Source organism: Taeniopygia guttata, chromosome 1 (genome assembly GCF_048771995.1).
Source record: "Taeniopygia guttata chromosome 1, bTaeGut7.mat, whole genome shotgun sequence".
NCBI classification, from domain to species: Eukaryota; Metazoa; Chordata; class Aves; order Passeriformes; family Estrildidae; genus Taeniopygia; species Taeniopygia guttata.
Genome location: NC_133024.1, coordinates 35,174,407 through 35,201,960, shown reverse-complemented (window position 1 = coordinate 35,201,960; position 27,554 = coordinate 35,174,407). Strand labels below are relative to the sequence as shown.

Below are 27,554 nucleotides of genomic sequence, written 5' to 3'. Positions count from 1 at the left end.
GTCATAACCATGGTCATCACATAATGATTATTTTCCTAGCTGAAATTAAATAACTTTTGAAGCAAAATTGCTGCTGCTTTAAAATTGATAGGCTTTATGAAAATGCAGAAAACAATTTGTCAGATACTTACTGGGCACAGGGCCAGTTCAGCTACACCTACAACACTCAGCTGTTAGAGGCTCCTGATTTTTTTTCTGCCAGCAAGTCTGAAGCAATCTCTGGGTTGATAAGATCAAAAGGAACACTAGTATGTGTTATTAAACAAGAGATTATATAGATTCTTGTTAAACCACTGTTGTTGGATCGCGATTAAAAGATTACAATTGGCAAATGCAGACAGTAACTGAGCCAAGACTGGGAGCACCTGCCAGTCCCAGAAGAACAGCAATGAATAAAATAAAAATTAAACCTTTGATTTTCTAGTTCACAAATTCTGTGTGTGTGTGTGTATGCATATATATACATATATACAATATATACAGACACATACATACCTATCACTAAGCATTTCAGCATTCATTTGTTTTCTCAAGAAAAAAAACACTTGTCAAGTTTCCTCCCCCATTTTTCATATTCTACTAGTCATAGCAAACAGAGCTACAACATACAGTGACAGAGCCACTGAATATCCTTTCTGGAAGCTTCTCAAGAGAGCCCAGTGCTTTCACAAACACACGAGGCTTGAGAGACTGAAGCCCAAAAAGTAGTTACCAAATGACACTGTAGTTTCACCAACAAAAACAAGTCTTGTATTATTCCACTGGACTGTACTCAGTTCAATTTAAAAAATCTACACCTCCAATCCACATTTAAAAATCTGGGACCGGGTCACTATGATCCTTCTTCAACCTAAGAAGTTCCTTATGATGGCTACACATGTTGCTGTGCAAGTTTGCCCATTGCTGGGCCATGCACACAGCTTGACTTGAAACTACAAAGTACTTTCAGGCAACATGAACATATGTAGTCATCACTCCTCCTCCAGCACCTTTTTTTGATGATTATTCCATGTGTCTCCTGCTAGGACAGAGATACACAGAAAAACAAATCTAGTCATGACCCACCTGAAAGCAACTATCTTCTGCTCTCAAGGACTGAATAGGGGCAGGGCCAGATAGCTTCAGCCACACCCAGATCAAATCACAGCCGGATACTAACAACATAGTCAATTCAACCAGCATGATTTGAACCTCCCTCCATTGTAATTTTGACAAATAAATGTGAATTAGTTGTGAATTATTCAAATTATATTGAAAAGGCAGAATTAGAGATATACTTCAAGTACAACACTGCAAATGAAAACTACAAAAACACTAACATCTCTAAGTATTAAATCCATACGCAAGCTGAAGTTTAAATCTGGTTACTTATCCTACAAGAACTTTACAAATGTAGTAAATACTAAAAGTTCAATAAATTTTCTTAGTAGTCTGTGCAGATGTCTTGTATTAGGCTTCTGAACATAACTGCTTAGCTCATCTTGCAATCATCCAAGATTTCATCTCCATCATGAGAATTTCTTCCTATCTGTCTCTTCTTCTTCCAGAGCTCACAATCACTGAAGAATTACAAGGTTTGATATTACGTTAGTATCCAAAAAGGAACTGCAAGTCATTAATCTTTAAAAGTTTACAGGTATTGAAATAAGTTTTTTGCTGGGAAGCACATGTATTAATATTATAAGCACAACACTCTGCAAGGCAGCATCATGAAAGCCACTGTATCCAGTAATGATTCATACTGGTAAAATTTCTGAAAAGTAGCAGAATGTGATGAATTTCTGATATGCATTAAAAGTTAGTAAAGGGACAAGGTTATAGAGGTAGAAATAAATTATCTATTTTAATAATTCAGACATAAAAAGCAGGGTTTTCCCACTATTGCAACCGTTTAACTATTATCTGTGTATTTGATAATTAAAGTCAGTTAGGTGGACAAATTTTAAAATTACTAAAAATTCTGGCACGCTCAGATTTATTGTATGTTGACTACAACATACAAATAGTTATCTTTTGGGCTTAAGAGCTTCCTGCCCCACATGCCCACACCCATATCTGCCCCCTCTGTTCTGCCACTTGAGACTGTGGGCAGGGCAAAGAACAGGCTGAGGAAACCAATGGAGCAGCCAGAAACACCCATTAAAGAACATGCTCAGGAATTGTGCATTTATTTTCTTAAAAATGCTGTACAACTAGCAGACACAAATGCTATTTCTATATATACATACACAGCAGTATTTTGATGTTTACTAACTGAGGAAAATTATTTTAAATTTATTATAATTATTTATGTTTGCGCATAAATCCTGGCACCTTGTATATGATGTCATTTAACATTCCTGTATCTCTTCACAATTTTGGCAGAGATTTCATTAACATTCTGAACTACATGCATTTCTTTGCAAGAGCCTCCTTGAGAATGTGAGGAGGGGGAATAGCTAAATTGATAAGCTAAAATGTCTCTCACATTTTCCCAGATAGGTGGAGCGTCCACAATGTACAGCTGACACTGGCTGTCATCATAAGACACAGTCAGCTCCTCAGGGGAACGAGAGCTCTGGAAAAATAACATTTATGTGAGCATGTAAGGAAAGAGAATCAGACCTGACTGGAAGGGGGTGAAAACACTGATTGTGTTATCTCTTGAACAGAGGAGTTCATGCTGCGATGGAATTACTTTCCAGTAAACTTTCCTGAGAAAGTACAGATACTGGCATGGCATGTGAAAGGAAGGACTTGAGTTATTGCCACAAATGTCTACTCCATCCCACTGCTGGAGGTTCCTTTTCCCTCAGCATCCACATCACTGCAGTAGGGAAGATCTCAGGATGCTGGTAATGGCTGTCCTTAGGAGACCAACTCTACAGAGACCCCTCTGGTGGTCCTTATAGCCACCTCTGACATGGGGATTGAGTGGAAAGAGAAGATGCTAAGCAGAAGCCCATGAAGCAATATTACAAACTGTTCTAGCTTGATTCACAGTGATTTTCCCTATCTTTTTATTAAGCTATAATATTCTTAGACTTAAGATACAGAAGCTGAAAACTGACACAGAAATAAGTGGAAAAATAATGGTGTTTTACTGAAGTATTTAATTTTAAAAGATTACACAGCAAAGGCTCACACACCAGCAAACACCTGTACTTCCTCTATTATAGAACTTTATTACACCTTGATTAACACAAACAGTATAGATTATATTATTCTTCTTTTTCTCCCAGCAGTTTTAATTTTGTCTTGTTTGTTTTACCAACCACTTTAGTGTTAGAAGATCTGTCACCTACTTCTCCACACAACACCTGCAGGTTCAGGAAAAAGTCTTGGAACCAGCAGAGAATGCTACTGAGAAGGCAGATTAATTTTTATTCCTTCTGCTATTGTTACTACCACAACAACACATTAAAAAAAATAAGATCAAAACAACATAAGCAAATTGAAACAAGGTTAACATAAGATTATGCCCTTTGGCCATTGTTTAGATATTCTCTTAGATATTTACAAGTTGGTGTGGCTGTTTATGCCTAGAGGTATTATTTTGTTGCTGATCCAAAACCAGAATACAGCATTTTGTAACTGGTACATAAAAAAAAAAACCTAAAATGGTCACAATTTCATTTATATTACACCCCTGCCATATTCTGCTCCGCACCCCCACCTCTCTCACCCTTTCCTCTCCTCTGGGAAGAGAGGATGGCTGTCTGCACACAGCTTCTCCTGCTGGGAGCTGCGGAAGGAGGACTACCATAAAGGCTGTCCCAGACCCTCAAATTACATCTTTCACAGCATCCATCATGGTGAATAAAATTCACAATGGCAAACTGTATCCGTACTGTGGTATTAGACCAGTAGGAAAAGGGGACAGAAACAAAAAGCAAAAGGGACAGATAATGTAGGTTACCTGGTATGCCAAATCCTTCGAGTCTGCTCTTGGAGAACTTCAAAAGTACAGCAGTACTTTGTAATAACACGATTTTTATTTTTTTGTAACTTTTTAAAAATATAAATGAGGGCACAGTCAAATAGTGTCACAATTGTGCACAAAACACCTCAAAGAAGTTACCTTGATAAAGAGAGTTTAAAAACCCTTGAAAAGCATGTAATAAGAGCTGGTTATCAAGATCTAAACCAATTCATCTGCAAAGATTATTTTTCATTTAGCAGTATTAAACATTATCATGAAAATGAATGAAAATCCCAAATTCTAATTCTAGTAAACAGCTGTGTAATCCACTGAGCTAACTGCAGACAGCACCCATGCCCAGGACTATGGTGTTACACCCTGAAAATTACTGGGAACTTGAAAAGGTCACAACAGGGAGCTCAGCTGCCTTTGTAACTGACCACACAGCTAAATTTAATGGGCTCTTGACACTGTTGCAGCATCTCCATGCCCAGTTGTTTCAAATTTCTGGACGCATTTTAGGAAGCTACTCAAAAATTTCAAGTTGTTCATTATTTTATGCAAATAATGTCAAATACTACATCACTGGGAACGCGCATTATCTCTGTTAGCCAAGGGGCTACGGATTTACCTTAGGCTCTCCTTCATCTAGACACTACGCAGCAAGGGGAGACTCAGCAAGCACTTCTGAGTGACAAAGTAACAAGTTCAAATGAGAACACCTTTCAGCAGCTAGACCTGAGAGAGAAGTCTGATCTTCTTTCAACACCTTCTCCCACTCACAACGTTTCCAATCTTTACCTCAGAGTCGTCAAGCACTGCATCACTGCTTTTTCAAACACAAAATACATTAACTAATGCTAAAAATAGTGTTAAAGAGACTATACCACAAACAAGATGTTTAAACAAAATTTTGAACTGCTGCTAATTGTGGCTTTTTTTTACCTGTTTCACACTTGATTTCGCTACAGAAACACAGCTAACATTGAGCACCAGGTCTATGCAGAGCACATAGTACAACATGGCACATGTGAGTTCAACTCTTTTCTAATATGCACATTCCAAATTTCAGTGCAGCACAAAACAAGTATCCCTTGAGAAAAACTTGCATCTGAAAAAGTCTGACTCCACTAGTAACCTCAAAAAATTTTAAATTAATTTTTGTTTATGGAAAAATAAGGTAAATAATTTATTTTCAAAAATTTAAAGGCTTATATATATATATATGATTTTTACGTGTAGGAGAAAAGAGAATATTATTTAAACACTTTTATTAATGAAACATTTGCATTTAATACAGATGATTATTCCTCTGAAAGACTTCATCATCAATTATCTTTTTTCCTGTAAAATTAGTCCTATAGATTTGAATCTTCAAAAATAACACATTTTCAAAGTATTATGAGATTGCTTTTTTCCCCCAAATATTGCATTCAAATAATTCTCAGCCCCAATTAGTCCTAAATGTCACCAGTGTCTACCTCACCTTGGCTTGACCAGGGGGCCACAACACAAGTACATTTGAAAGACCTGTCTGATTTGGTTGACAGCAAAGAATGAAGAACAAGTACAAGAACTCTAGAAAGATTTCTTGTGATAAGAAAAAAAGTGAAGGAAAGCACATTATGAGTTGAACTGTGTAAAATGACTCAACAGGAGCATCTTCAAATACAACAGCAAAGAGCTCAACTGATTCCCTCCTGCTCTCCAGAACACACCTGCTGCCCTTTTGAACTGTCTCATTAAGTATCACTCTGAAACACATGGACAAGCTTTAGCTAGTGAAGATTACAGGGCTCCACACATCACTCTTTCAGGAAACAATTTAATTTTCTGTCTTCTGCACCTGTAGATGCACCACAAATGGTGCAGAAGGCCAGATGATTTGGTTAAAATCCCACAATTAAAGGCTTTTTGATCATAGAATAGGCACTCTGAAAGCAGTACAGCAAAAGGTGAAATGTATCCATAGGTGGTCATTACATATTTGCTCCATTAAACTGATTCAATTTTTCAAAATCACCACTGAGAAACCCTGTATTTCCCAAGCCAAGGTGTGAGTAGATTAACTCCCAGCTAATGAAATAAAATGGCATTCAAAACAGCATTATACAAAAAAATACTATTTAAACTTTGAAGACAATGGATGATTATAATGTAAATCAAACAACCCAAACACCCTTGGGTTCAGGGATGACCAGTTAAAAACATCTTTTAATCTCTCAGCCACTCCCAGACAAATTCTCTAAAAATAGGACTAGGAACAAACTGTGGGGCCAGTTCCCTATTGCACCAAAAAATGCTATCTTAGTTGTACTCAGAAGCATAACCGAGCTATGAGAACATCTAAATGCAATGCAACAATGCTGGAACCTTCTCTTTTGAACCACAATTTTACCAGTTTTATGTTTGTAATGCTGAAAAGAAGAGCTATGCAAAGTGCCACAACTATGGTTAACACAAGGGGTTAACAAATTCAAACTCAGAAAAATGTAAACTCTAAGTAAAATTTCCTTCCTGCAAATTGCAGCAATGGAATTGAAATTAAACTGCATTTAGTTTAAATCCTATTATCACTGGAAATTCTTTTTTAAAAGTCAGCAGCTTTGGCATAATTATGTTTCTGGCCTGTTTCCTCAACAGTCTCAAAAGACTTTTCTGTAAAACAGCTTAAGTGCACATCCTACTCTGTAAAATGACAGAGTGCATAATATCAGGGCATCCATCACATATAGATGTGCCTTTTCTTTTTTCCCAATAGAGCATGTAAGAACAAATCAATCAACCAAAAGAAGACTTCAGTATATCTTAGTGAAAGTATCCTGGAACAAAGACTTCTTTCTGCTAACACAGACAACTGAGGTAAAAGGAGATGACATATAAGGTTATCTCATCAAATTTCATTATTCCATATTTAAGGGAATGCTTTCACAAATACTCCTGAAATCTTTGAGTAAACTGTTATATCACAATTTCCAGAGATTTCAGAGATTTTAGTAATTTCTCCAAATCCAAGGCAGAAACAAAAGGATTTAATTTTCATTTTGTTTCCTTAATAGCAGCCACAACAGCCCAGCAGCACCCAGCACCACACCCCCCTGCACTCACCTCTGCATGGACAAAGGGCTCTCTGGGGGAGGCCAAGAGCTCCTTATATTCCACCAGCTAACAACAGCTGTTCATTCAGAGTATAAGCAGAAACTGTTCAATCAGAGTATAAGCATCTTACAATTTAGAACAGGCTTATTAAAAAGCTGAAAGAAAAAGAGGGAGTTTTATTGTTGCTGATGATATTTTTTTAATAACTTGCTGCCTTGCTACCTCTTTTGGCACTGTCACTAGTACTATTAAATTATTTTTCAGCATTAGCTGATACAAAGACCGATATAAAGAAAATTTTTGAGCTTTCCAATCACTTGTATGCACACATCATTTCTTACTTTGTAAAAGGTATCTCTAGCCTAGAGCCATCTCTTCTTCTTGGAACGTATAAGAAAATATTTTGTGTTCCCTCCATGCGCTCTCACTGTCATCAGGGACTAAAATTATTCCTTAGCGGGACCAGTTTCCTTTTCATGCTACCCAAGTTCAGGTGGTGGTTAAACAGAAACAGCTTTGGCAACACAAAACCCCTAAAAGTAAAGAAATAAAATACATACAAAGCATAAAAAAAAGACAAACTCTGAGACAGAAGATCCCCAAACATGCTCAATTTACAGGACCTTTTCAAAAAGCAAAATACAAAAGGGGGTTGGGAAGAGGAGCATACTCAGAGATTCAAATCTGGACCTAAAGATAAACCAAACTTCATGGAACATCCTTGCAGGCTGCTCACAAATCACTAGCCTCTAAATTAAATACAGGAAACACCATGTAACCCCCCCCATATTTGTCATTATTTGCACAATTGTCACTATCTGCTGGGTGTGGTTGACCTCACATGAACCTTAATGTTCACAGACTGCAGGGAATCATTAAAGAAGTGAAAACTAGGGAGACAAAAGCAGAGTGGAGTCAAGCAGACAGCACACATCCCAGAGCAGCCAAAATTCAGACAAATAGATCAGGTTACACAAACTCAAGCAAGTACATACCAGGATACAACAGGAACCGATAGTTTCAGCTATCAAATTACAGGAAAAAAACCCTTGTAGAAATGCAATACCAATGTAGATAAAATGTTGATCTGGACTTTATTTAATAGATTAATACTTAAGAGATTACTTATGTTATAGATATTTGGTTGAAAGTCAGAAAATAAATATAATAGTTCTGGTAAACAAAATGAACTATTGTGCTCACATTAGTATTTTCAAAGAAACATCTTGCAAATAATAACATTCAGATACATCATTCATGCAATCAAAATTATGCCATCACATAATAACATAGGGTATTAATGTTTTTGACATTTTAGATGACCTACTTAGTATCAATTTCAGCCCCCACTGAGAACAAAAGAAATATTGAAAAAAACCCCTCAACATATTTAGAATTGAAGCAGGTAAGACCTGGGTATATTATCTTTGTTGAAATGGTACTGTCTGTAGATACAATAAGGGACAGAGAGAGGCATTTCACACAGAGAAGAAGCATTATCCAAAGTAAAAGCACCAGCCTTCCCAGGTTCAAAACTTTCTGGAGGGAGGATTTAAAAACAACTTCCTTCCCAGCAGGGTTGGACTCTTCTCCCACAGAAGGACCAATAGAACAAGAGAAGACAGCCTTAAGCTGTAGCCAATGGAGGTTTGTTTTAGCTATTATAAAAAACAAATATTCACCTAAAAGGTTGCCAAGCATTGGAAGAGGCTGCCTAGAGAAGTGGTGGAGTCATCACCCTCAGAAGGATCTAAAAGATGAGTGAAAGTGGCACTTGCGGACATAAGTTTAGTGGTGGACCTGGCATGCCAGGTTATAGTTAATCTTAGAGGTCTTTTCCAAGCTTAATTATTCTGTCATTCTACTCCATTTTTTCTGGTGACTCTGCATCAAATTTCTGCAGTGACCAGGGCCTGAACAACTAGTTTCTACCATTACAAAGATATTTGAGATGCCAGCCAAGGGGAATATAACATGCCTATTATTTCAGTTCACGAGTTTGCATCTTCTAGATATTTTCTCCCATCATTCTTGATGTGCATCCATATGCTCTATCAGCTTTCTGGCTTTTTTTCTGAATATCAGAACACCATTTCTTTGAGCAAAGTTCTATTTTCAGACCAAACACTTATTTTCCACTTCAACTGTAGTAATAGCAAAGCTTTCAAGTGGGAGACTGTTTCAAGTGGGAGTCTGGAGCACCAGGTGAGATCAGAACACACCCAAGGCCGTCCTCTTGCACAACTCACTGCATTTGCTGCACTCACTGATGCTGTTTTGGTCTTGTGTAATTCAGTTGCTTCTGTTACAAGTCTAACAGAGCTTGGACAGATGTCTGTTCATCATGAAACCACTTCATGAAGACTCAGTAAAATATCAACTCAAATCAGCAAAATAACAAAATAAAAAGTCAACTATTCTAATTCACATAGTAATCTGTTTTGTTCTCCCATAAAGTAAATTTTCTTCCTCTATCTACTGACACAGGAGTAGGTTTGCTGGGGTTATTTTAGCTAGAATTATGCCCTCCTTACTTTTCTGTGCCCTACCTCCTTATCACTTGTCATAATAAAATGCTGTTGCAGAATTATGTTTTTGCAGAATTATGCTATTCAGCTCCAGAAAAAAGTGCAACTGATAATCTTCATCTGTCCTCATTCCTTGAGAAATAACCAAGCTGAGCAGTACACAACAGAAGTTATCTGTCAGATGAGATGAATCACTCAGTAGTGGGATACAACATTATAGCTCTTATAATACATAAAACACTAACATAACACTGCATTAAAAAAGGTTGACAGGTAGGCAGGAAAGGAGTTCAATTTCTGTGGAAATTATAAAGGAGAATCATTTTGGTAGGCGGTTTGGTCTTTGTATAAATCGGCTACTCCCTAGCCAGTGAGCGACATGAAAGATGTGTTTCTTGAAGCAAAGGGGAAAAAGAAAATAACACTGAAGACATTGAAGGAGACAATATGGAAAAGTTCAGCATGTTGAGTTATTTTAAGTTTAGAAAATATTCCAGGAACCCAGGAAAGAAAAAATATTACAAAAGAGAGGGAATTTTACTTTAATTTTTAAAATGTGTTGGAAAGAAAGTTATAATCTAACTTCAGGAGAAAATATTGCAGCCAGTAAAGCTGTTTTAAACCATCTAAATTGCAGTCAGGATGATGACTGAGGAAATAAAAAAATACTCATGTGAAGTAAAGGAAATGTCTTATTGGCTTATCTACAATTAAGTAAATCACAGGTTACCTGAGGAAGAATAAATCACTAGTACAACTCACAAAAAAAAAAAAAAAACAACAAAAACCAAATTGTAAGGAACAGTTTTACCACTGCCCAATCATCAATGGAACTGGTCAATTTTGAGCTAGTCATCAGTCTACTCACTGATACTTAGGAATAATTAAACCTGTCAGGACAAGGAAGGGGAATAAATTAGTACACCATTAAGAGTCTTTTTCAACCCTAATTACAAGCTGCCCTTTGTCAAAAAAAAAAAAAAATTAAAACAACAGCCAAAAAAAAAAAAACCCCAACAACAAAAATATATTAGGGGGCTTCTGTTGCTGCCTTTGTGTTCAAGTGCTTTACTTTAAACTGCAAAAACAAGAAACTAAACAGAGCCTTGTATGGGGTCCTAAGCTTGGTATCCCTGTACAGATATCACAACATCAAAGCAGTTCTCAGATTGCATCCAGAACTTCTGGCAGTGTTTCATACTATTCCTAGAACACCTACTTCACTACTGAGGCAATGAAATGCTTCTTCAGACACTAACCAATACTGTGCTTATGACTAAGGGAGAAGCATACATAAAAATATTGTCTGGGGGGAAAATCACAGACCCTTATCACCATTCAGATTCTTAAAACTAAAAATTTAATTCACAACACATACACATCACATTAAAACTGAATGAGAACTTAATACTAGCAGATTTAATGTAAGAAGCCTTTATCAACCTGACCTGAGGTCCCTGTGCTTTTGAGCAGAAACAAATCCAAGACAGAAAATTTAAACAGCAGAAAAAATCAACAACTCAAAAATAACAAAGTAATATTTGAGAATTAATTTTTTTTATCTTCTGGGTCTCTTGAAAATGTGTCTTCCATTGGAAAGCTTTGATATTTAAATTAGGAACTTTCTTAGGTCTTACCTATAGTAAGTACTGAACCTTTAACAAGGAGCTTTTGCTTCCAATTAAAAAAAAAACACTCACACCTGAAAGGTTTTGATTAATAATAAGTCAGTCTTACATAACTGGATAATCATGCTTGTATATTCTGAAAGGGTATCACTTTGCTAAATCTGTAGACATTAAAGAAAAAATTGTTAAATTAAAAAAAAAACAACTTTTAAAAGTATTTTCTCCCCCCCAAATAGAGCACCATTTTGATCTGCTTGTTAGGTCACCTGAGCAACAACTACTTTAGAATCATGTAACACATGACAAATCAGGCCTTATCTTCAAAGGTGGTAGTGGGAAAACCCAAAGGAATTTCAAATTCCTGAGATACCAACGAAGAATTTAATTACTAAGTGATTTACTACAGTATTTTGATACTATAATCTGCCTACAATACAGGAATGGGTCAAAGAAAAATTGAAGCAACTCTGGTTCTTTACTATATCTTCAAATGTTTAACATGCATATTTTCAAATGTTTAATATAATGTCAGATAAGAACATAAGTAACAGAAACACTATTCTTTAGAGATCTTGCATAAAATTCCTTAGGATACCCTGGGGGAATTAATGGAGACAAATCTGAACTCTCATCTATACTGGGAAAATGACTGAATGAGGTATTTCAGCAATAAAAGCAGCTTTGTCTAAGTTTAGCTCTCCTAAAATCCCTTCTTAGGAAACCTTTCACATTCAGCGCTGTGGGACTGAAGACATCTTAATAGCAGGCAGCACAGAAATTATGTTGTAACTCACAGACAACCTTTCCCACAGTCTTCTGATCAGATGGTGAGACCAGTCCAAAGAGTTCCCCTTCAACAGGCTGGCCCAGTTATCCCAGTACCATTCCAGCAACGCTGGTACTCTCTAACCACACTTTTCTGCCATAGCTCCCACTTTTGGGATAAAGCTATAGAAGCAGAAATCTGCTCTATTTAATGTAAGAAAAGACTTTGTCTTGATAGCACCTTAAAAAAACCCAACAGAAAATACTGGAAAAAACAAAAATGGGGAAGGGTGAAGATGCAAAGAGATTGCTTCCAAATTCCCAAACTATTCTATCTGCTTCAGACATAAGTACAGCATTTGAAATGCTAAACAAGTATTTTCCACTCCAAAATTAGTAATGTAATCTCAAATTGTAATTTATGTTTTTGCATAAAAATGCACTGAGATAAGAAATCAAGACAGGAACCTTTTCTTAGCCAGCTATTTGTCACCATGTCCATCGTTGAGCAGCACTAAATTAGCTTTAAAATAATGTACTGATATTTTAATATACATCAAAATATTTATTAGTCAATAGAATCAAGTATCTTTATGTCTGTTCTTTGTATATGAAATTCTACTACCTAGAACAGTATTTCCCATATTTTTGGCATATTAAAATAATCAAAATATTTTGTGCATCTCAATGCCAAATGTTATTTGTAGAAACTGCATACACTGGAACTGAAACTCAATTTATATTGAGAGTACGAAAAAATACTCATCTAAGCAAATTTCACGAGTACAGTTCCCTGCTGGAAGAACATGCTTTGGAAAATAAGCATGTTCAGGAATTATTTCTTGATACCCACCATCTTTACCAGACCACACTGGTCACCAGCTGTTACTTTTAAATGGTTCTCTATTATTTAAGATGAAACAAGACAATGAACTTGAGGATCTTTGGTGGCTATTAAGAACATAGAAAGAGGTATTAGTCAATCTTTGCTTTAAACATCATCACTATCATTGAAATGAACTGAAGGGCACTTTCTTTTAAGTCTGATAAACAACTCCAGGGTCAGATCTGATTACATAAAAGTTCTGAGTTTCAGCAACTTAAAAGAGCCTTTAAAAAAAAAAAATAAAAAAAATTCACATTTTTATCAAACATATGTGAACACTTCTAAATGTCAGGAATTCCAAGCACTTTCCTTACGACTGGAAAATTGTACCCACTCATGGTCTCTTTACACAGTCATTTCTAAGTGAAACTGAGTTCAAGGACATGCAGATGACATAGGGAAATTTATTTGTCTACATTTTTGTCCTGAATTTACACAAAGTCCAATGAGCTTTACTGAACACCACAGAGAGGAGTACATTGCGTACAAAATAATCTTACTGAAAAGAAATTTTTCCACATCTGCCTCTGTTCAGTTCCATCCTGCACAGACCGCAAAATGACAGCTCAGAGCAAATTCAGAGAAATAAATTGTACATAAGTGCTGAACTCTTCTTACAAACAAGTAACAGAGATTTAAAATCCAACATGCAAGGGAGTAAAGGCACCTGCCAGAAAGGAGCTTTGTAAAGAATATAATGCATCTCTCCCTTTGCTATAAACACTTCAGCAATGAACAAAAGGAGGCAGCAAGGCTGTTACTGCTAACCCAATAAAAGATTTTCTTCAAATAAGGAGTGACGCTTAGCTTACAAACATTAGTAAAATTTAAGAGGTAGACAAAGAGTATGATTTATCTTATAGCCCACCAAAATTATTAGTCTTAAATTTTCAGCATGAAGTTTCTAGGCAAGCCTGAGCATCACCTTATATCACTGGATGGTGAAAAGAACAGAGGCAGCCAAGTCACTGGGACCCATCTCCACCAGAACTTAAAACTGCAGGAGGCCATGTGGGTTTTCAAGACCATCTTTCACTCCAGGTAACCCTATCACTTAGTTTATGATAGGAATTAAGTACATCTACTGCATGACCTATCGAAAAATAAGGTGTGGCATCTTGCCCATAAAATGAAGAGAGCAAAAGCTTCCTTTTCACATGTACTTGTAAGACTCCCAGTCAGCCACTTACCTATGCCACGCCTCTTAAGGAGATGTCAATACTAAACCTTTTCCTAGCCTCCTCACACGTTTATTCAGGAAGTTAACTGTCCAAGGCAAGTGTCCCTTACTGAGTTCATGAAGTTCCTCATACACATTGCTGGTGCAACTGTAACTCAGGTTTCTGGTCCTTCTCTCACTGCTTTGTTACATGATGGATTTTGTGAAAGACCTTGTGCCTCCTTCATGAAAGGAGGTAAACAGACATTGCATAGTGCAGATGGGAAGCACCATCCTCACTACCAGAGAAAATGTCAGCCTGAGCAGCTCAAATTAAACATGGTGCGTATATACACACACACACACAGATATATATATATAAAACACAGTAACATAAATATAAGACAAGATTGGTAACTAATCCAGAGATTCTAAATATAAGGCTAAAAGAGTGCTGATTCCAAATAAATCTTTCAGTGCTCTGACCTAAGATTAAAAAAAAAAAAAAAAAAAAAGCCCTTCAAGTACATGCTTAAATTATTATTTCCTGCCTAGCAGAAAGCTTAAGTCACTTGTTTGGTTAAATACTGTTGAAGTCAAGGGGACCTATACACACTCTTAAATTCACTCCCCACTGAGTAAAGTACTAGAGCATGTGCTAAACATGCCCTTGGGAATTAGTGTCTTATGCTGCACACTCTCACAAATATTTAGGCATGTGTTTGTTTTGTTACCATGAATATTTCCATTGATAAACACGTCCATAGCTGTTAAGAGGAAAAAGACCCGGGCCATTACTTAGGTGGAAATTTATCAAACAAATTACAACTGCAATATTATGTATTTTTGTAAATTACAATCTTAGAGGTGAAAGAGAAATTTCTCTATATAAAGAGATAAGAGTAAGGGAGTCAAAGCTGTTAAGGTGAAAAATATACTACAGAAGTAAAGCAAGCTATTGCCACAGCCGACTAACAGAAAAATAAATTGTCTTTGCTCAGCTTCCCCATCTTTTCCATGCTCACAGTTCTTTAATAGGGCACATAAATCCAAAACAGCAAAGTATTTGCATTTTTAATCCCACATAATTAATGAGCACTTGTCCCTCTTACTTCAATCAGAACCCCCATATAGGAAAATACAAGCCAATTGATGCCATATGTCCCTCTGAATTGTTATTCCAGATGTATTCCTTGTATTCCTTGGAGTCACAGAATTAAAGTTCCTGTTTCCTTGAAAAATAACACATTCCTAAAAACTCAAATGAAGCAATTTTCAGTATAAAGTAGTTCATTAATATGATTCATTTTTTTGGTAATGTTCATTTCCTTCAGCATTTTTTCCTGTAACCTAAGTACAAAATAAAGGAACAATTTATCTATAACATATTGAATTGTAAAGAAGCACAAATGCATTTAGGTTTAGCTTTTAGTTTGAGATTTCTCAGGCCAGAATGGTTAACTAACATTTAAGTATTTGAGAACTAATGCTTCAGTTTTCATTTCCATTAGCACAGAATAACTTCACCTATGGTCTGAAGCAGTGGGTTTGAACAGAATGCTTGCTTTTAAAACACTGCAATATTTCATCATCTTTTTCTTTAGCCTTGTAACAAAGGAAGAAATAAAAATGCACCAGTTTTGTGGGAATATTTGTTTAACTGAAGGTTAACTGCACTTTTAAGTACTGCAAACAGAAAATGAGAAGTGGGGAAGGGAGCTGCAGCGATAGCTTTCCCACACTGCCCTGCCAACAACCTCAGCCTTGTTGGGCCATTTTCTCTAAGGGCTAGAAGTAATTAAGTTTCATTGCTAAATCAGTCTTGAGGCTGTCTTGAGCAGAAAAATCACTTATGCTTAATTGCATGCAGTGATGTGGTGAGCAGTCCATTAGGCAGACTGCAGATACCAGTTCACTTTTTGCAGCTCTGCAGGATACTTATAAATGAAAGGTCATTATTTTATCCAAGCAGTCACTTGCATAATACATATTTCCTACAGAAAACAGTGGTACTTCAAAAAAGGTTCATATTTGAGTTTTTGCTACATAGCTTGCTAAATATTATTTTGAGGGTTGTTTGGTTTAAAATTTTGAGTTTCTAAAACTTAGGCACAATAAAACTGAATATTCTTTCTACCATAGTAAACATCTATTTAACAATTATAATACAAACATTTTAAAATCAGTATATTTGAAATACAAAACTGCCCATCATTTTTAATATAGGAAGATAAATATGTAACAAATAATATGTGTAGTCACACACATCTGAACACATGCACACAGCCAGAGGAATGTTCTCCATGACCAAGAAACTTTACAGACTCTTTGCTAATCAGAACCACATATTTTTCACCTAATTCCATCAACACAGAATTAGTTTCCATAAAATTGTAGCTGCCAGGAACAGATTGGTTTCATGGTTCAGAGTGGGAGAAGTGTTAGAGCAGTTCAGGCACCCCATCATTCCTGCTTCTGGCAGACCAGATCTTCACCTATCACAATCACCTTTCACTGAGATATCAGTCAAGAAAGACCATATAATCCTTTCTAAGTGATTAAATATTGTAAAAATATTACAATATGTTATTACAATGAACCAGGGCAGACTGTTACTACAGAACTTCAGCAATGTTAATTTCCATTAGCATCTACTATTCCTGATTCTTGAGTACCCATTCCTGAGCAGTGAGCAACAGCATTTGATCTTGCCCATAACATTAACTTCTTTAACATTCATAAAGGTACCTAAATATCTCAGGCTAGACTGTTCTCCTTTTCTCGTGCTGTTATTTAGGTACAGGGATGGTCTCACAGGGCAAATGCATAGAAGTTTTTTAAAAGAAGGAAGAACACCTAAGATTTTTAGGTTTTAAATAATTGCAGATCACTGGAGTATAGTACCAGTCTTACAGTGTCCATAAAAGCCAGCTGTACTCACCCAGTAAGGATCACAACTTGACACGTGATGGAAATGTTCCAGAGTCCTTCCCCCTGCCATCAAATAATGTCACACCAGAAATACTACACCCTAGTTTTGGTATCAGTTCCCAATACTAGTAGTCAACCTCCCCATCAACAGTATTTTCCCGTATCTTCACATTTGGGAAAGAACAATAAAACCCTTAGCCTTTATAAGCAGGAACTGCTTACCCTAGGTACTGTCATTTCATTTTTTCTACAGCTTAAGAGAAATGTATGTAAATTTTCACTTTTATATAATATTAATCAAGTATATGCCCAATAAAAGTAGGATTGTTCTAGTTTTATACCTACAGAAAAATGTTTGAAAATTTAGGTCTTTAAATATAGAGTAGCACACAGAATCACAACACGATTGTTTAGGTTGGATGGAATAGGAAAAGCTTTCTCACTAACTATAGGCAAACTCATCTTTTCTTCAGAAACCCAAGGAAAGAATTTCAAGCTGCATTTTGATTTATGCAATCTGTTAACATACAGGACAATTAGAAGTCACCAAATATGACTATTATTCCTTGTTTGTGTTCAACAGTACTTTAGTAAGTCTAACACATGGACAAGAATCATAAATTGAATGAGAATACTGTTTTCCAAAAGGAATATTACATTTAATTAGCTGAAAAATCACTGAATTTAAGTAACATTTACACTAAAATTAAGACACTTGTCCTTCAAAGTGACTGTTCAGCCTGGAGAAGCAAAGGTTGCACTCACACCTCATAGCAACCATCCAGCATCTGAAGGCCTATAGAGAAGCCAAGAGGAGTTTCTTCACAGGCACTGTAGTGATAGGATAAAGGGGAAATGTCTTCAAACATTTGGATAAGTTGTAGAAATAAATTCTTTACTGTGAGGTTGGTGAGACAAAGGTTGCTCAAAGAAGCTGTGGATGATCCATCTCTGGAACTGTTCAAGGCCAGGCTGGATACGGCTTTGAGCAACCTGGTCTAGTGGAAGGTGTCCCTGCCCATGATGGGGGGGAGATGGAATTAGATGTTCCTCAAGGTCCCTTCCAACCCAAACCATTCTATATTCTGTGACTGTAAATACAGCAGTGATTTAGTCGACATGTGTATATTTACACTGCAAAGTGTTAGTGAAAATGGTGCACATTCAGACATTGGCAAATTTTTCCAACAACTGGCACAAAAACTAAGGATTAGTTACATGTATGCTTTAGTAACACTCAGCATTCTTAAATGTTGAGTGTTACTAAAGGAATGTGAACAAATTCTTAGCTTTATCAGGTTAAGTATCTTCTTACAGTTGCCTATTTCTTCAACTCTATGAATGAATTAACATACAACACAATACTGACACCACCAAAGAGAGAAAGAAGCATTATTCAAGCACCAAGCTCCAGTAGCACCTACTCTGCCTTTCTTCATGGACAGGAGTAAAAATCTCCCTGCACATGAGCTTTTCTCTTGCAGAACAATGGAGTTGCAGGGGGCAATTCTGGGGACAGGTTTTAAGTATAAAGCAAAATGACAGCTTCATTCCAAGGCCATGACATAGAAGACTAAAAAAAACTAGATTGGGAGCTAAATACATTTCCTTACATTTAGCTTTGTTGCTATAATTTTTTATTGTCTACTTTTACCATGCACTAGCTGCTTTGCTGATGCAAAAGAATAAGAAATCTGAAATACATAGGCTAAGTACTAAGGAAGGAAAAAAAAGAGAAGTCTTTAAAACAGGTCATTCCCTCCTTACTTTACACCCTGCCAATACTTTCTTGGAGAAACATACCTGGCAAATACTTCTGGGCATAATTTAATTTACTTTTTAGCCTTGTGTTTCACTTTGTTAAGGGAAGTTAAGATTAGTCTTAAGACAAATACAGACCATGAGCTTGAACTAAAGAAAATTGCAATAAAAATGCCCAGCATGATATGCTAAATGCTTCAAGCACTAAATTATATTGTTCCACTCCACAAAAAACAGACAGACTACATTTTCCATACACTTAAAAGAAAACTACAAAGCATGAGTTACCTAGATATTATTTCACTTCTGTTTTGAAATTCAAGTTCTCCAGGTTTCCAAACTTGTGTGTTACCTTTCTTCAGTGGTACCTCTCCGTATTCTGAAATATGTAGCCACTTTCTTACTTACAGATATTTCTACCTTAAATTTACACCAGACACGATTTCTACAGTGCATTAATTTTTCACATTCCCTAACAAATTAACTCCATCACAACACTTTAAAATTTTTTAGAGCAAGCCAATACTCTATCAAGGCTTGAGATAATTTTTAGTAAGAAACAGACTATCTTTAATCAAATAGCATATTAAAAGAGCAGAAAAGTTCTTCATATTCAACTATAGTTTTAAAACAAATTTTCCTTCCTCTTCATGACTAAAAATTAATTAAAAACCCATAGACCACTTAAAATGGATCACCCAGGGCAAGCTAGACAAACAACACCTTCAGACAACTAAACACATGGCGAAAACAGCACTGGGACATTGTACAAAGGAAATCGGCTGGTTTCCCTCCTCAGGGTTCAATGGCATTCTCAACCCCTCTCTCTCCCCCTCTCTAATCAAGCTTTAGTTTTCACTGCATTTAATCAGAAGAATTATTTACTTTTGACTTACTTCCAGATAACACAGATAAGGTATGCCAGTCTTTGGCAATTAAATTACCTTTGAACTGTTACCCATTGTGACCTGCCAGAAGAATTTTCCAGATCCCAGTACTATTTTAAAATACTTCTGACACATATGCCCCAAACCAAAACCTTAATCCAAAGGACTATAAAACAGTTCTATCCATTGCTTCTTCTTTACAAGAAGTTATAAAAGACAGGCTCCATACTACTTCCAAAATAGATTTCACTAATGAGAAAGCTGTAACTACGTATGCCAATAATTTGAGCTATTAATCGGTGGTTCAGAACACTCTTATAGGATACCTTTTTAATTTTTAAAAAATATATTTCTTTTGAAAAAGTTAAAAATTAAAGGTTATTTTCTTAGGACAGACAGAAGGCACCTCCCTTTAGATGAACAGGCATTCAAACCTGCCTGCAACCAAACTCTTTTAGGTTTGCAAATACCTTTCAAATATAAGGGGGTAATTTTATATGAGAAATTAATATGGAAATCTACTGGCATTTTGGATCTTATACAACATTTAGAAATAAGATTTGGTTAAATTAAATTTACACTGTTTTGCAACATATTAAATTTTAAAAACACACATGTCTTCTGTGTGCCAGCAACCCTTAATACGGACAGGCAAAACCCAGAGGATAAGATTCAAGAGACTAGCAATCCTAGAACCTCATTATATGGAAACAAGATTATCATTTAATGAATAGTTAGTTCTATGTCATCTTCACATTACACAACTAAATATGATGACAGGTGTCATAATATCTCTTTTGAATCACTCCATTGGCAAGTAAAATTTAGAAGTCCCTCCTCATGAAAAAAGTCAACAGTTTCTGTTAATAATATAAAAGGTTCGTGTCTACATGACTTTAATTCCACAGGTGAGCTTCCAGGAGTCTACACTGCACTCTGCTATGGCACAGTAGACTGGGAAGAAAGAGGGCAAGGAAGATCTGAGCTGGCAGTAATGTCACTTCAACTATGTACCCTCCTTTCCAAGGTTCTTTCAGTACATCTGAACGAAAATCAGGGCTGCATGAAGGAGCATCTCATATTGCTGTTCCCACTGTTATGTATTCACTTGTAAAAATATTAAAGAAATCACATTTTAAAGATCCTTACTGATCCCCTTTTTCAACTTTTAGCTAAGTGTGGCATCACAAACACATCACTGGCATTAACTATGAACACAAATCCACAGAAATTACTTTTTACAGCTATTTGGCTTAAATTCATAAAACTTTGCATTTCACATTACTGAACTTACAGAAAACACACAGAGTAGTGAAATCGCTTAAAAATAGCTTTAAACAAAAACAAAGCTTATTTTCTTACAACAAAGTCCACTTTCAAGCACAGGTACTGCCATAGCAATGCATACAGTTACATTTAATACACTGCAAGACAGTAAGCCATTTTAGGCTAGAAAAACTTACATTTTTATGCTAACAGCCAAAGAGATCATGCATGGCTGGCATCAGATGTGGTTTTCTGGGAATCAGAACTCTACCATTAGATCTGTTGGCTATGTCAGCCTATGTATTTGATGCATTTTTTACATTTAAGTGTTCCACCCTCTCAGTTTATCCCTCTGCTCCTTCTCTGTGTGGATCCATTTCCCTCATCTACAGGGCCTGAGACCATCGATGACCTGTGAGCTCATTGTCCTAACCAGATCTCTCCTTCCTGTTCAGTATCTCCACAGGATATCCATATCCCACGTTCTGGTATCTCACTGGTACAACCTGAATAAAATTGGTCATTTCCAGTAAAATCTTGGAAGTTCTCTCTCTCTGTGTATCGTCATCGGATTGATATTAGCTGGTGCCAAATGTATTCCATCCTGCTACCATGCACTCAGTGACTCCTTGTAGCCCATTGCTGCCAACCCTTACTCCTCCTTATAGCTCCCCCTTGGGGGCTCAGCACGCAGCAGAAGAGGCTCCAGGGATGCAGAACTGGAAAGCACAAAAAGTCATCTCTGAAGCAGGAGCCTCCTTGTATTCCTCATCACTCATTTCAGCAGGCAGGCTGTTGTTGCTCTTGTTTCCTCAATCCCATCAGCCAGTACCACAGAAACAGCAGGACTGCCTGGCAGAGACTAGACACTGTGAGGAACAGATGACAGAAGATCTGAGCCCCCTGCATGAAGACCAGAAGCAGAAGGAACAGCTGGAGAGGCTCTCTAGGTGGTGCCAGTCCAGGCTCCCCAAATGCACAGCCCTCAGCTGTGCCAACCACCTCAGCCATGTGTCATTAATGAAATGCATATTAAGATTCCTGGACAGCAGAGCTATGGAATTTGGTGTGATCACATCTGCTCCCACAATTTCTGGATCATTTAGGAATCAGCTAGAAGTGGTAACAAAAGAATAAGTCTCTACCTCATGCTTCACCCCCACAACAAAATGACCAACAGGAATAACTAATTAACATAGACAACAACATATTGAAACCTGAGAATGAATTACGCTTCTGGGTTTAATTCCCTCCAACGGATGCAACTACACTTAAACCCACCCAGGAGCAAGAGAACTGCTGAGAAGATGCTTCAGGAACCTCTATGATTAATATTCCACAGTTAAATAATTTTTGGGACTATGTGCCCAAATTTGATAATTAGCTTTGGCAGCATAATTATCTAATCTCTTAACAGTGATTTTATAAACCACATGCAAAAGCAGAAAGACCAAACCTAACACATCCTCATTTTTCAATTTCTTCAAGGAAAATAAATGAAAAACATAAAAATTCTATACGCATAAAGACCTGATAAGGCCAAATGAATGAGGAAATGTTGAAAGGAGAAATAAAAGGGACTGCCAGTGGACATTAAACATTATAACTTATAAATCCACCTGGTGATGACAACTGGATCTTAATGGACAGCTTTTCACGCATCCTGTTTTGCCTGTAGAAGAAATGTTTGCACATTAATCTGTTCAGTGGTACAGACAGAATAATGTCTTATTTTTTTTATTAATTTAAAACAAACAGGTATGACTTTTGCTTTCTAGCTGTGAACAGTTTTATCCTCTCTCAAATTTTAGATGGTGTTACATTTTTAAGTTCTGATGTTAAAGTTGGACAGCACTTTTGCACATTTGGACTGCTGCCTCCGTATTTTGAAATTTCCATTTAAAAAGTTTCTCTCTTTTGATTTTCACTGCCAAATTCACAGTTCTCAAACAGAATACAATCAACCTTAGTTCATATTCAACTTTTTTTGCTGGGTCCCTTTCTAGTCGTGTGTGAAAATATCCAGCAATTTCTTGGAAGAGCAAAAAATATTTTAGTATGATTTGATAATTATATGTTTCTTCTGGAAAAATTAGCTTCGTTTGAATAATGTAATTTCTCATTTTCAGACTAAGTAAATTATAATTACACAATGGAATTTAATGAAAAGATCTCCCCTGAGTGAAAACATTTTCTCTTGCATAAAGACCTATAAAAATACAAGAGAGAAAAAAGGTATTTTCTTGTTTCTCCTGCTGCCTCCTTATACAAAAAGCAAATTTTGGACCATTATTACACGTTTTATTTATAAGTTATCTAGCTTAGCCTTAACTGCATTTCCACTGAGGCCCCAGGAATACCTTAGAAAAAGTATCCCAGGACACCATACACCAACATGAAGTTGACTTTCTTGCACTTCCTTTCTTGCTAACCACGGTTGTATCCTCTCCCCACTTATGTTCCTGCTTCTCCTCTGGTTGTCTCTAGCCTTTGAGGTGGTTTAACTGATAAAAAATCAGAAGGAATATCTTAAAGAAAAAGTAAAATTTTTTCTACCTTATCAGTGAGCTAAACTGGCTCACCAGAAGATGAATCAGATTCAGAAATTACTAATATCATTCACAACAGACATCATTACATCTGTAGTCATCCCAGTATTTTGGATTGCAAACAGTACAATTAGTTACACTTTAGGAAAACCAATAATTTTCTTTTTCCCTAATTCACACCACTGACTGGGTAACTACATAAACCTTTTGGGCAACCTGGTCATTAAAACATATAAAATTAAGTACCCTTCAGTGGAAAAAAAAAACCTAATCAGGTAATTTGGAAAGGATGCACATATTAGGTAACTAACACTTCTTGAAATGGCATTACGTTCTTCTGTAGAAAACAGCAGTACACAAAATTCATAGAGGATCCATCTACTCAGAAAAGCTAAAACTATAGACAATGGCGAGACATGATATCTCAGGTACATCTTCAGACACTGATGTAGATACATTATTTTGTCACTAAAAGAGATTAAGGCAACCTAATCAGCATAAGGAACATTTTACAGCACAGCTGGGACTCCAGGTTCAGTGTAGGTCAAGATTCCAGATTGAACACTGATAAGAACTCTTCACAAACTTATTAGGAATTTGAGCAAAATAATATTACCATGAAAAAACACTGAGGTTTCTTACACTGAAAACCCCCACACACTGCAGCATCCAGGTGTGGCAATGCCCAGATCATTCCTCATTTCCAGTGTCATGACTGACTGTAGTATTTTATTTTTTGAATTAAATTCAACCTAAGTATAAATGGCACCAACTCATATTGGAGATATTTAATCATCAACATTCAAAACCATGTTTACCAGATAAAAAACTGTACAAAGAAGGAAAAAAAATGTTCAACATGAAGAGAAGCATGTATGAGCAACATAATATTCAAATACATTTATCCTCTATGGAATAATCGATGTATTAATACTTTGTATATTAAATTAAGTTACTATTTCTCAAAAGGAACAAAGGATGAAGTAACCTCTCCACAGCTATCCAGTAACAAATACTGACCTCCTGTGAATTTCTCAAGATTTTACCATCTTTAGTAGAGAAAATTCAGTGAAAAACTGGAACCCAGCCCTTGGCAAAGCAGCTGAAATGCTCTCTTGAGCCACTTCTATCATACAGCTAAGTAATGATTGAAGCAAAGACAAGAAGAAAGTGTTCTTTGAAAAATACTTCATTTCTGACTGGGCAGTATTTAAGTTCTTGCTCTCCTTTACAACAACACTGGAATGTAAGTATGCAAGTTATACATAGTCAAGCTCTCTTCACTTACCTGAAGATAGTATGACTTCCAGGAATTTATAAAACATTATATTAATAAAGCATTATGTCACACATAAATAAGAAACAAAAAAATAGATATATTTAGCCTTACTTCTCCATGTCTTAAAGGTGTGATAGCTCCTCTTGCTACTGCCATTCGGAACAATGTTTCTGTGGCCTGCATCAACAAACACACAGACAAATTAGTTATTAAAAACAGACAACACAGCTCATGACAGTTTGTTTCAACTTTTATAACATTTTTTATATTTTCTGCTATCTTCTAGCAACTATTTTACAATTGAATTGCTCCAGTAATTCCTTTAGAACAACATGCACAGTTTAGGCAAGGTAAGATGTATTAAGGATTTTGGTCTCAGCCTAAGTAACAGTACATGATCCCTCAGGCAACATCACAGCTCTTCCAGAAGACTCTTTGAGCAGGTCAGAGATGCTCAGCCCCAGATAACTGTCCTCCAGAAGCTGTAAGGAACACAGTTGGAGTACTGGAAAAAAAAAAAAAACTATATGGCATTTCATAACTCATTAAACTTAATTTCAAAATTGTTGTTTAATAATATACACTTAAACTGACAAATGAGTATGAAGAAATAGCATGATGCAGTGCTTTTCCTGAAAGCACCTGGGCCCTTCTTAATTCTAAGTAATGGTGGGATTATAAAACACAACATGATCATGTGTAAATGGCGGGAAACACAAATTTGGGGAAATCTCCTATCTTTAATTAGGTTGAATACCTTTCTGTGTTAGTTGCCCCATCCTTTCTTTAATCCCGTGAGACAATTGGCACATACCTCTGATACAGATATAGGTTACTGGCTTAATACAGACTATAATAGGTTCTGTACCACCTATATTTCTAAAAGCTGGTTGGAAAAAGGCATGAAAAAAATCTACAAATTACATAAATTCAAGGATTGGCACAACAACATACACATGAACAGACTTGTTTTAAAAGCTTGTTTCCATAGCAAATAGTGAAGCTGGTTTCAACTTCAACTGCAAAAAAACCATGGTTTCAATATCTGGTTCTAATTTAAAAATTACCCTGACATTTAAGGATCTATGTTAAGGAGTAGTTAGCAGGCTGTTTGGGTGAAAAAATAAAAAACAACAACCACCTTTAGAAAGTTTATAAATAAAAGTAGTTTGCAGTAGCTGATCATCTTTCTAAACAGTGATTTAAGAAAAAGCATCTCAGTGTTTCCATGCTTGCACAACTTGCTGGGTTCCCACCATCACTACTTTAAGACATCTCAATATCTCAGATATCTCAAAGATATCAAAGATATCTCAATAAATGTGATATCAAAGACATCTCTTGAGATTAATTCCTCAGTCTTCCAAGAGACAGATTAAGTGAGGTTTACTCTTTTCTACATAATTTTCATCAGAAAATAACTTAATAAAAGATATTTTAATTACCTTATGTTCTCCCCACACACCTGTAAATGAACATGTACACTCCAGAACATTGGGCTCCAAAATCTATTACTTCATTTACACCCACAAGGGATGTAATGCCTACTGCCCCCAAGGATGTAGAGCAGTGCTCCACTGTGATTCTGCTTCTCAAATCTTTCTTCTCTGAGAAATGAAGTGAATCTCAAACAGTCCTTTGTATTTCACAAAATTGGCTTCTTTCACCAACATTTTTAGGGATGTTTCAACCATATTGCCTTAGTTTCTTTGAAAACCACTGGTGTGTATGACTTTCCTTTCACATCTACTAGTAAAAGATCTCTCTTAGTACATCTGTACTCACCTCATTAATGCCAGATGTCAAAACCATACAGAAACAAGGAAAAATAATGACAATAGCAAATGCAACATCTCTGATGTCTTCCGATGGGCCACCCTTTACTGTGAAGATTAGCCCTACAAACACAGCTTCCCACACAAACTGCATGGTGGGGATGAGGCCATCTATAGCCTTTGACTGGCAATTACAAGGCTGGAGAAAGCTATTGGGGGTACTGGCATGCAAAATGCAAGAGGAGGCTTAAAGAAGTTCATCTTTCTAAACAGTAATCAGTCCAAGCTTACTGTTGGTGTAAGCATTAAGGTGAAGGAGGTGGCAGTAAATACTTCAGATCTGCATTCTTTTGACAAAGCAATCTAAGTGTGAACATGTGGAGATTCAGTAAGGCAATGTCTTACAAGGTAGAAGAGCATGATGCAAACATTCAGAGCATTTTAACACCTTCCCAGGGCTATAACATCACAAAGACTAACGATAAAATTAATCAGCTAGTAAAATTTTGCCAGTCTTAAAATGCAAATTTATCTGTAACACTTCTGGTTTTTGAAAGCTTCCACACTGTCTTCAATTTCTATCTTTTTCCCTTCTGCCCTGCAAATGCAGAAACAAACAGAATTGTACCATGTCCAAGCAAGTGTAGCAGCCCTGAAAAGGGGTCTGGAACACAAGTGTTATGAGGAGCAGCTGAAGGAGCTGGGAGTGTTTAGTCTGGGGAAAAGAAGGCTCAGAGGGCACCTTATCACCCTCAACAATTGCCTGAAAGGAGATTGTAACCAGGTAAGGGTCAGTCTCTTCTCCCAGGTAAAAAGTGACAAGAAAAAATGGCCTCAAATTGCACTGGGGGAGAGGTTTAGATTGGGTATTAGGAAAAGTTTCTTCCTGGAAAGGGTTGTAAGGCACTTTAACAGAGGCTGCTATGGGAAGTGTTTGAGTGACTATCCCTGGAGGTACTTAAAAGCACCTGGGGATATGATTTAGTGGTAGACTTGGCAGTGCTGGGTTAATGGATAGACTCTGTGACCTTAAAGAATTTTCTCAACCTTAACAATTCTATGATTCTCTCTGATCCTGCTCAAGTTCCCTTGAACCAGCATGTCTAGGCCCAATTTCAGCATCTCAAAGATTGGAGCTCT

The 27,554-nt window shown here is 36.5% G+C and overlaps 1 protein-coding gene across 2 annotated transcripts in view; it reads right to left on the bottom strand.

Annotated features, from left to right (window-relative positions):
- The window catches only part of TMEM135 (transmembrane protein 135), a 158,596-nt gene that overhangs the window by 66,375 nt on the left and 64,667 nt on the right, over positions 1–27,554 (bottom strand). For both annotated transcript variants that reach the window (XM_072926903.1, XM_030269009.4), the window contains exon 5: positions 24,751–24,816. In XM_072926903.1, the coding sequence (XP_072783004.1) occupies positions 24,751–24,816 (66 nt within the window). The remainder of the gene's footprint in view (positions 1–24,750; positions 24,817–27,554) is intronic.